Source organism: Glycine max, chromosome 8 (assembly GCF_000004515.6).
Source record: "Glycine max cultivar Williams 82 chromosome 8, Glycine_max_v4.0, whole genome shotgun sequence".
Lineage (NCBI taxonomy): Eukaryota > Viridiplantae > Streptophyta > Magnoliopsida > Fabales > Fabaceae > Glycine > Glycine max.
In genome coordinates this window covers 5,158,516-5,168,928 of record NC_038244.2, presented here as the reverse complement: position 1 = coordinate 5,168,928, position 10,413 = coordinate 5,158,516, and the positions used below count along the sequence as shown (strand labels likewise).

Genomic DNA, 10,413 nt, shown 5'->3' with positions numbered 1-10,413 from the left:
AAGAAATAAATCAGTTAGATAATGCATAATTTCAATTGGCATGGATCTACATCGTAATGAGAATAAAACAAAGGTAATTGCTTTTACTCAATGAAAAAACGATTCATAAAAACCTCAACTCAGGAATCCTGGTTCATACTTTAACATTTACCTCAAACCAAATGGTGACACGAGGAGATAAATTCTGAAGTCTTCACACACACACACACATATATATATATATATATATATATATATATATATATATATATATATATAATATTCATGCATAATACAATAGTATTACACGGATCATAAAAACTAGTTGGTGGTTCAAGTTGCACAGGATACAGTGTGGCATGTAACCATTGTATCAGTTGGCAGCTGCTGCGGCTGCTTCAGCAGGGGCAGGATTAAGAGTGATTTCCACATTATCATGGACTCCTTGCAGCAGTAGCTCACCCTCGTATGTCAGTACTTTACGCTTTTTCGCTGCTCTTAGTGTTCCAACAAGTGCTTCAAATATATTTGCGCATTCATCATCGTTAAATAGTGTTCCAAATGTTACCTTCGCAATACAAGAAGACATTTTGTTCATCAATTCAAGAAAAGCTATTAGGGCCATAAAAGATCAGCAAAAAGAACTCCACCTGACGATTAAAGAAGAAAACTAAAAATTGCACCCAGATGCTCATGGACAAGCAAATAAATTATTTACTTGCCATAACTTAAATGGAGATCTTAGCAAAAAAAATACAATGCACTATTTGATTGATAGGTTTTCCTACTATAGTACTTGTAAGTATATTAAGGCATGTGAACAGAACAAAACAAACTATCTCAGCTTCCTGCAAACACATTATTACAGTGATCCAGCGGATTTTACTTGCTGCCTCCTTGAACAATCTGAACATCATAGCCAAAGTTTAATTTTTATGATGCTCTCGAATCACAAATTTAGACAGGTTGTTATTGTTACTTCAATGCTTCCATCACATTGAAAAGGGCAACCATCTTCTGTTTCACTGTCCTGATCAATTTTGTATTTTGAAGGTTTCCCACATACTATCTCTCCTCTCTAATTTTTAATTGCCTATATCTACTGATATAGGTAATAAAAAAATGTTTCTGATGAAATTTCACCCGTATAACAGATGTTGGTGCTTAAGTTTCATTCATCCTAATCTATGCAAAACTTCAAGGTGATTGGAATCACAGTTTTTTCTAGGAAAGGAACGATTTTCCTTCTGGGGTTACCAAAACTCAATTGACATAGCAAAGACAAATTGGTTATATGCAAATTGCATAACCAAAACTCAATTATCTCACCCTAAGTTTTCAATCCTAGACTTGATAGTTAGGCCTAGATCCTGGGTCGGATATACAAAGATAAAGTAAGATCCCTGTTAACAAAGTTGAGATCCGATTTTGATAACGACCCAGGATCCCATTAATGATTTCATGATCTAGATCTATAAGAATGACGCAACCACCATATATTAGTGTGCGTGTAGATTCATAGGAACATGATAAAAAGAAGAGAAAGAAAGAGGAGTGTTTTTGTAATTTATACCTTGTAAGAACCATCTGCTTGGACCTTACCAAGCCTCTTGATTTCTTGGCTGAGACGCTGAACCTCTTCTTCAACATTCATGGTTACAATATCTTCCCTTAACAACTAGAACCACCAAAAAAGAAGAAAATATCCTTCCCCAGTTCCCCGGGGTGAAGTGTTCCAACACCACTTTTATATTTGGATTTGCAGATTTGTACCTTTCAAAGTATGAATAAGTAATAAATAATGCACGGACATTACCATCCGATTACAAGCATTAAATTTATTGATTTTTATATTTCTTTTATTATATTATTGCTACTGGCTATAAACTATATTGATTTTGTGAATGAGTAATAATTTATAGGTAAATTGACTTATTATTTTTAGCGAGATTTTTCTCTTTTAATATATTTTTTTTACTCAAAAGGTTTAAATTGGGACTTTATTTAAGTGATTGAGTTCAATGTTACTCAAGACCAATGTTTTAATAATTATACGATTATAGTACTAAGTGCATAATTTAATTTTAGCTTATCAGAAACAATCAATTCATTTTACCTTTTATTTTATTTTCATATTTTTTATCTGTAACAATAAGAAAACGGTACTAAAAAAATTGATAACATTCATACAATGTTGTTCAATCAATCTAACTAAACCCTTTAATTTTTTTTTTCTTCATATTTATGCTTATTGAGAAATCTATTCAAATAAAACATCAAATTACTCACTTTATCCATGCTCTGCTTAGAGAAGCCAAATCCCCCTTAGCTAATGTTGATGAATAACGTAAATAATTTAAGTTTCATGGTGAGTGTAATTTTTCTATTGTCTACCAGACAAAAATCATTTTACATATGATTTTTAATTATTATAAAAACTAATAAACTTACATAATTGTATAAAAAATACTTTTGCTATATTTATTTATTTTCTTTTTTATTTTATAAATCAATCACACCTCACATTTCTGTTACATTTCTATTAATCATTGGATGAACTTTTTAAGATGAGAGACTCGAATTCTTAGAAAACTATAAAAGATTGAATCTAAACAGTTAAAATTGCATTAAATTACGAGAATAAAAAATCCAATTAAGATTATTTTTATTTAAAAAAGAATTTGAAAATTTTGACCGAATTAAAATAACAATTAGTTGTATTAATAAAATTTGTATGAAACAATTAAGCTTTGAATTCAAAATTAATTTGAAAATTTTGACCTAATTAAAATAACAACTAGTGGTATTAATTAAGAATATTTGAAACAATCAAGCCCGGTCAAAAATATTGTTTGAGATATTTGACCGAATTAAAATACCAATCAGAGGCATTAAAAAAATTAGAATCACTTGAGGTAAGTGTAAGTTTTTTTTTTCAAGTTTGAAGATTTTTCTTGCTTTTGGTTGTCATTCCTCCCACCTTAAATTTAAGTTTGTTATGGTGTATAATAATGGTAATAAAGTCTAAACTTATAAACTCATTTATTTTATTCCAATTTCCTACCACTGGGTAAAGCCCAGTGGGATTTTTAGTTTTAATTCTTATAATTTGATGATTGTATAATTTTAATTCTTTTAAAAATTGTTATTGTATAATTTTGATCCTTTAAATGTGTAAATTTTTTTTAAAAGACTCTAGTGAAAATAAAAATTAAAATAAAAAATTTCACAATAATAAAACTTAACTATAGAGACCGAGAGTGAATTAAACCTAAAAATTGATTTGAATTATTTAAAATATGATATTAACTTTTATTTAATGTAAAAATTTGTATTTAATTTTGAATGATTTTTTTTATAAAAAAAATCAACATAATCATTGATAATCTGTTGAATGGGTGGAGAAATAGCAGTATAAACATTGTTTCTAAGAGAGCATAAAATAAACATTGAGAACGTGGGGGTTTCATATTTTATTGAGTGGGAAAGGGCAGTCTGCACTTGACTCCTTGTGTTGTGTCTAGGAAACACCACTTTCTCTCTCAATATTCCTTCATTTCTACTCTTTTCTTTCTTTCTACGCTCACTCTCTTATCTCAACACACACTCTTCTCCTTCTTGCCAAATGGATAACAGCACCCTGAACAATCCCGGCGACAACGCCGAAGACCCGCCACCGCCGCCGGCTCCCATGCAAGTCTTTGATTCCTTCCAACCGTTCCATTACGCCAACGGTTCCGATGAAGGAGAAGAAGCTGTTCCTGCTCCAGTCGCCAATGCTTCTTCTGCTATGCGCGCCAGAGCTAGCGAACTCACCATTTCCTTCGAAGGCGAAGTCTATGTTTTCCCAGCCGTTACGCCCGAAAAGGTTCCCCTTTCTCTTTCTCTTTTCATTTTATTCAAAAAAAAATTCGCTGCCAAGAACATGTTTTTCTTTCTTCTTTTTTTTTTTTTTTAAAGATTGGTTTTTATTAGAAAAAAGAAACAATTTTATCTCAATTGTTGTAGAGGCATGACTCGGTGTCGATTTGGTTTCTTGTCTCACTGCCCAATTTGAAATTGAAGTGTTTGAATTTAGTGTGCTAAATCGCTTGAGGGAAATAGAGAAGACAAAACTGTGTTAGATAGGGATTTTTTTTTTTTTTAGTTCATGTATTGGTATCCGGTGATGATATTCTTATATTGAATTAATAGAAAAATATATATATTGGGAATACATTGCTGAGAGTGTAGGTTACCCTAGCTGTGGCTTTGCTAGAGTAAAATTTGTGTCAAGTGATTTCTCAATGTAGTTCTGGGCTAGTAGGACGCTAGGAATGTAGCTTTCTTGCTTTTCTAGGTTTTAGTCTTGCTCCCTTTGATGCCTTGCTATTGCTTCCTCTTTCTGTAAATGACCCTTTGGTTGGTTTTTGATTGCTTGATTATGAAATGATGGTGATTCTCTGGTAGGTGAATGGCATCTATGCCCGATCCACTGTGAAGCTTTTAAATTTTTAAGTGATCTTTTGTGACCTGTTAAATTATTCCATTGGATTGGATGTGCCTCCTGTTTTGCACAACTTCTATAAAATGGTTGCACATTTTCTGGGTTTGATGATCCTTTTATTTTTCTTCTTAAATGCAGGTGCAGGCTGTATTATTACTCTTGGGAGCACAGGAGATGCCAAATAGTGCCCCCACCTCTGACTTTTTGTTGCAGCAAAACTATCAGGACATTCGGGTATTTCTTTAGGAATTGCTTTCCTCTTTGATATATTTTATCAATAATTGTTTTTTAACATATTATTAAGTGTTCTAAAACTTGTGTGCCAGGAAATAAATGATCCTTCCCGAAGTTCAAAGCTTTCAAGAAGATTTGCATCACTTGTTAGGTTTCGTGAAAAACGAAAGGAGAGATGTTTTGAGAAGAAAATTCGGTACTCTTGCCGTAAAGAGGTTGCTCAGAGGTAGAATGTGGATAGGGAAGTGGGAACTCTGAAGTATAGTGCCATATTCCCCCCCCCCCCGCCCCCCCCCCCGCCCCCCCCCCCCAAAAAAAATTGACACTTTTTGTTTCTCATTTTATATAATGAATTGCTGTACAAACATTTATAAATTGTTAAAAAAGAAATGCATATGTGTTATAGTGAATTACTCTCCCCTTCCATGGCAAATGCTTAAATTATATTGCCAACTCCTCTTATTTTAAAAGGTACACTTATCTCATAAGAGATTTATATGTGCTACAATTTAGTTCATTTTGATGTTAATGGGCCTCTTAGTCATTTTTTCTCCTGTTTTGACTCTCAACATTATTGGCTACTGATTTTGAATCCCTATTAAATAAAGATTTGAAGTAAAGTTTCAAAGCCAATAATGTGAGTATGCAAAACATCACTTGAAATGTGGAGGAAAGTTTCTGATGACCTTAGAAGATACCCTTAACTCTTATTTATAGCTGCTCACCACCAGTAACCGATTCACATACAATTGGACTAACACATAATTCTCTTAGGGGATAATGTAATTTAGACATTTTTCAAAGGTGGAGAGTAAATTTTCTCCATTTGTTAGGAGTTTTTTTTTTGTTAAAACTCATGAGCTGACTTATGATTGAGTGAATACTTGGTTCACATCTGTGCTTCGTGAGTAACATTCCCTCTCCCCTTCCCTGCCCCCCTCTTTCTCTCTTTCATATGTAAGCGTTTATGTTGTTTAGAGTCTACATTGGTGATTATTGTGCTTCTGTTTCTTGCAAAGCATTCCAATGTCCTGGTTTTCAAAATAAGAATTGGAGTTTTTCTTTTTGACACTAGTATGTTGGTGTTCTGTTTGTCCTCTAGAGTCTAGACGTAGGTTGGTTTTCTTGAGATTGACAATACTTGGTTATCTAATAGGATGCATCGTAAGAATGGACAGTTTGCATCATTGAAGGAAGACTACAAATCTCCTGCTGAAAATTGGGATTCAAGCAATGGTACTCCTTGCCCAGACTCTACGTGAGTTTCAAAGTTATATATCTTTGTTTGAAACTCAAGGATGCAATAATTTTTATCCTTAATCTTTAATGTGTTGTTGCTAATATGTTATTGTTGTGTTCCAACTCTGCCATTGCTAAGTGAGCGTAGATGCCAGCATTGTGGAATTAGTGAGAAGTCTACTCCAGCTATGCGTCGAGGACCAGCAGGTCCAAGATCTCTGTGCAATGCCTGTGGGCTCATGTGGGCAAATAAGGTAATTAATATCTCTTTTAGCCTAGCATGAAAGTATGTTTCTTGTTATTTATTGTTGTAAGTGTTACTGTCCAGAATTAGATGTGGCATGTTGGTCTCTCATTTGTAGCTTTATTTTAGAGTAACTAGAACCCATGCCTTAAACACAGTAGCTGTTGTTTTTTGTAATGTTGTCAGATTTTAGTAAACAAATATTTTCTAAGATTTCTTTTTTAATTTTTTTGTCTTTGAGTGTCTGCTCTTAATGCCAAGACATTTATCTTTAGTGATTTGTTATTTATCTCTATTCCAGATGTGATAATCAGTTGATGGGTCTTTAAGGTCATAACTCATAATAAAAACTATAGTCATATTTTGTCTCATAGTCAAAGAAAGGAAAACTTAAGAGTTGGCATCACTGACAAGTGATGGCTTTATGAATTATGATTTGAAAATAGGGTTTTTGTGTCAACCTGAAGAATATTATTTATAACATGCTCTGTCTTTCTGCTTCAACCAGAAGAATAACAATGGTCTGTATATTCAACATCTTATCTATTGCAGTTATCAATTTGTTATTATTATAGTCCTGGAATTGTGTAAAGGATTATTATTTTGCATGTTTGAATTGTTGTGGCCATGTGAGACTAGTTTATTACTAAGCACCAACTGAACAAGTTCACGTTCCCATCTTGCCTAAAGTAACTAGGGCAATCTTATAGTATCCAATTACTGATCTTCATTTTCATGCCTCGTTGATTTGAAGGGAACTCTGAGAGATCTCAGCAAAGCAGGAAGGATTGCTTTTGAACAAAATGAACTGGTATTTTTTATTTTTCATATTGTCATTGGACAATTTCTTTTCTTCCATTGTCATACTTTCTCCTATTGTAAATAACCAAGATTAAAACATATTGTCTTCCTGCATTACATCTAAAGAATATAAACAAATTCTTCCGAGGCGTGTCTACATCACACATTTATTGTTAATGATATTTGATTAGACGGCTATGACAACATGAAAATTTTGGCTATAGCAATAGAAATTATTTAACAATAAATCCTATGGAGAAATAGCTTGTATCTATTACCTACCCTTTTTTCTTAGGACTACTAGCCCTCAAAACCTGAAGAAACTACATGCTTTATTCTGCAATTTCGCTCCTAGTAGTCTCAAATTTGAAATTTCTGATATGATATGTGCTCAAAAGATGTTTGGAATTTCAAGTCTAATAATATTCTCTTTATTTGAAGGATACTTCAGCTGATATAAAGCCTTCAACAACAGAAGCCAAACATTCTTATGCTAAGCAGGGCAAGGAGGTATTTTTGTTGAAATTTTCTTTATCAAATTAATAAAAAATTTATTTTGTTGATGTTGTAACTGTTTCTTTAACTTTTTATTTTTTTGTGACAGTAGTTGTCTCCTTTGACCAAGGGTTATGAAAGTGCATGAAAACTCTTTTAACTTGGTTTTATATTAGTATATTGTTTTGAGGGTCCATATGAGGCAAATGCTTGGTTTTTCAAATTTGGGCTTGCTGCTGATGATGATTATTATCAAATATTTGACTTTTGAGTACCATTTGCATGATGGAACACTGATCCTTATGCTGTCACCTGACACTCTTTCATTGACGTGGACTTTATTTCTTATTTATTTATTTATTTATCAGGGAAGCCCTGAAGAAACTAAGCCTGTGCAAATGGATTCCAGACGGTCACCTGAGAAGACAAATGAGCAGGTTTTATCTATTTATATTTGTTTGTATTAGATTTAGTGTATTTATTTTCTTTTTCAATATAATTTAGTGGAACTAAATGTTGCTTAAGCTATGATATTCATTGTGTGTTTTAGGCCCGCTGTAGATAATGATGTTCGTTTTATGACATTTATCCATAGTCCTTTGGTGTGTTTGTGTAGCTTGTGTGGCATTTTGATTTGGGAACTTGGGGTGTTATTTCAAGAATATACCTTAAAAGCTTATCCATAGTCCTTCAATTTAATTTTTTTACAGTTTATTATTGGAACTGCTGAATCAGTTACTAACAACTTGTCCGTCCGATTGGAGAATCATGCTCTTATTCTACATGAGCAGGTATTCCTTTTGCTTTCCTCTAATCAACCATTAGTTATCCTTTGAGATGGAAAAGCTATGAAAAGGGTTGAGGTGATAGGACCTTGTTTGACAATTGGTATGATATATTTTGAGATTTGCAGGATACTCTTGAGGATCTTGCTGATGCTTCTGGGACCGAATTTGAGATTCCTGCAGGTTTTGATGATCAGGTATATACATGTTTTAACTAGTCACAATTCCTGAAACATAAGGGACCAAGCCTTCTCTGATCCTACTAGCCTTTATCTATCATTTACTTTTGATGAAGTTTATGAATATCACTGGTATAATACAGGTTGACATTGATGATGCCAATATGAGGACTTATTGGCTGTGATCTAGAGATATTGCTATGCACAATCAGCATGATTTGTGTTCACAATGGAAACAAATGTGCACTGCTGGTTCAACTAACATTAGACTTCTAGAAATAGTTTATGTTTTATAGACAAACTATTTCTGGAAGCCCTGTGAATTATATGATTGTGGACTTACAATTTTCTTACATGAGTTCCTGTACATCCCTTTGGGACCAGATTTCATTTATATAATGTGAATAGTTCAGTTTTGTCTTTTTTTTTGTTTTTAACCTTTTGCGTTATATTCAACGTTGATTTTGTATTCTTTGCGGTAACGCTATGTAAGGTATAATTGGATGGGAGAAAGCGGAATTAGAGACTCAGTGAAATTCTCTGTTACACCAAAAATAACTCATTACGGTTGCTTACATGAAATGAGCACATTAAAAATGAGAATAAGACAACTCAGTGAAATAATAAAAAAGAATGAAGTCTTTGGGCAATTTCATCCCAGCAAGTCTCTTGAATTATTGAAATTGATTTAGTTGTACACTTCATGATATTACATCATTTTAATTACTTCAAGCAACTTGATTAATTCTTTATTCTAAGATAATAACTTAAACTGTACCTTTTTGGTTTTATTTTAGTATCTCTAATATATAATATAATGTCAAAATGGTTCTTCTAAAATTTCATTTATTTTCTTTTCATTTTGGTTCTTGTTTTATTTTAGTGCCTCTAATATTTTTATTTTTCTGTTTGTTTTTATAATGTTAAATTAATTTTGAATTAGCCCTTGTGAAGAAAAAAATCGACAAGAACTAAAAAAATATTTATATATTTCAAGAACAATTTTTATAAAGACAAAAAAAAACTATATTATAGGGGTTCAAACACAGTAATTTTTTTTTCGGTCTCTTGGTGGGAGAGCTTCCCACTAATGATGTACTTTAAAAATATATGGTACACAAGAATTGAACAAAACATTGAGTTGCTATATCAAGCATTTATTGCTCCAATATAGCACATTCAGATGTTTTTTATTAAGTTTGAGCTATTTTCAGAGTTGCTTGTCCTTTGGCTATTTTAAAATCAATCCATATTAATTTTTTTACAGCATCTATATTAGTTAGAGATAGCTAATTATTCATTTTCAACTTAAATTACAGAATTGTTTACTAATGAAACATTATATAAGCTACAATCACTATTATTGGCAATCCATTATGTTTATGTATGTATTATATGTCTGCTTCAAAGTATGTCTTGTTGTATATTTATACATCTTCAATTGCGTATTTGATCACTTAAAATCACTTTGTCAAAATTTTGAAGTTGTTGGGTTTCTAAAAGCACAGGGATACTACAATGCTCCTTGTCATCTTAATTGGAGCACGTAATCGTATGCTCCTTCTTTGTATTACAACTCTTAATTTTTTTTCCCCTATATCAAGAGAACTACTTCTAGCCTTAATTAGCCTCCAAGGAGAAAGCTCCACCTTTTGTCCATCCTCATTCCCTATTGCCAAAGTTTTCAATGCTTCAATTTCTCCATATGTTTGGTATCGGCTTCAAATATGGAGGCACTTTCAGTTTTTTGAGGTAATTTTTATTGATTGTAAACTACAATGGCCGTGGATAAAGGTTTTTTGGAGTCAAGTTTGGCGTGTTACGGGATCGTACAATGGGAACAACTTGGGTTGTCGAGAGTTGCTGGGACAGAAGTGATGAGGATTGGATGCTCGGATTAGTTTCATCTACATGTCGTTTTGCATGTGTGATATCTTATATAATCAAACAAAAATGGTTCCAATCAGTAAC

At 32.6% G+C, this 10,413-nt stretch overlaps 2 protein-coding genes across 2 annotated transcripts; one reads left to right on the top strand and one right to left on the bottom strand.

The window, feature by feature from the left end:
• Positions 1-102: 102 nt before the first annotated feature.
• Positions 103-1,751, bottom strand: LOC100813695 (costars family protein). Its single transcript, XM_003530966.5, has 2 exons — positions 1,553-1,751; positions 103-547 (listed from the first exon to the last, which is right to left on the bottom strand). Exons 1-2 carry the CDS (start codon positions 1,631-1,633, stop codon positions 353-355), a joined length of 276 nt encoding a protein of 91 aa, XP_003531014.1. The 5' UTR covers positions 1,634-1,751; the 3' UTR covers positions 103-352.
• Positions 1,752-3,432: 1,681 nt separating this feature from the next.
• Positions 3,433-8,865, top strand: LOC100785549 (GATA transcription factor 24). The gene is made up of 11 exons (XM_003532550.5): positions 3,433-3,847; positions 4,604-4,699; positions 4,792-4,925; positions 5,856-5,957; positions 6,078-6,192; positions 6,937-6,993; positions 7,425-7,493; positions 7,847-7,915; positions 8,189-8,269; positions 8,392-8,460; positions 8,586-8,865. The coding sequence occupies exons 1-11, from the start codon at positions 3,605-3,607 to the stop codon at positions 8,625-8,627; spliced, it is 1,077 nt and encodes a 358-aa protein (XP_003532598.1). The 5' UTR covers positions 3,433-3,604; the 3' UTR covers positions 8,628-8,865.
• Positions 8,866-10,413: the final 1,548 nt, after the last annotated feature.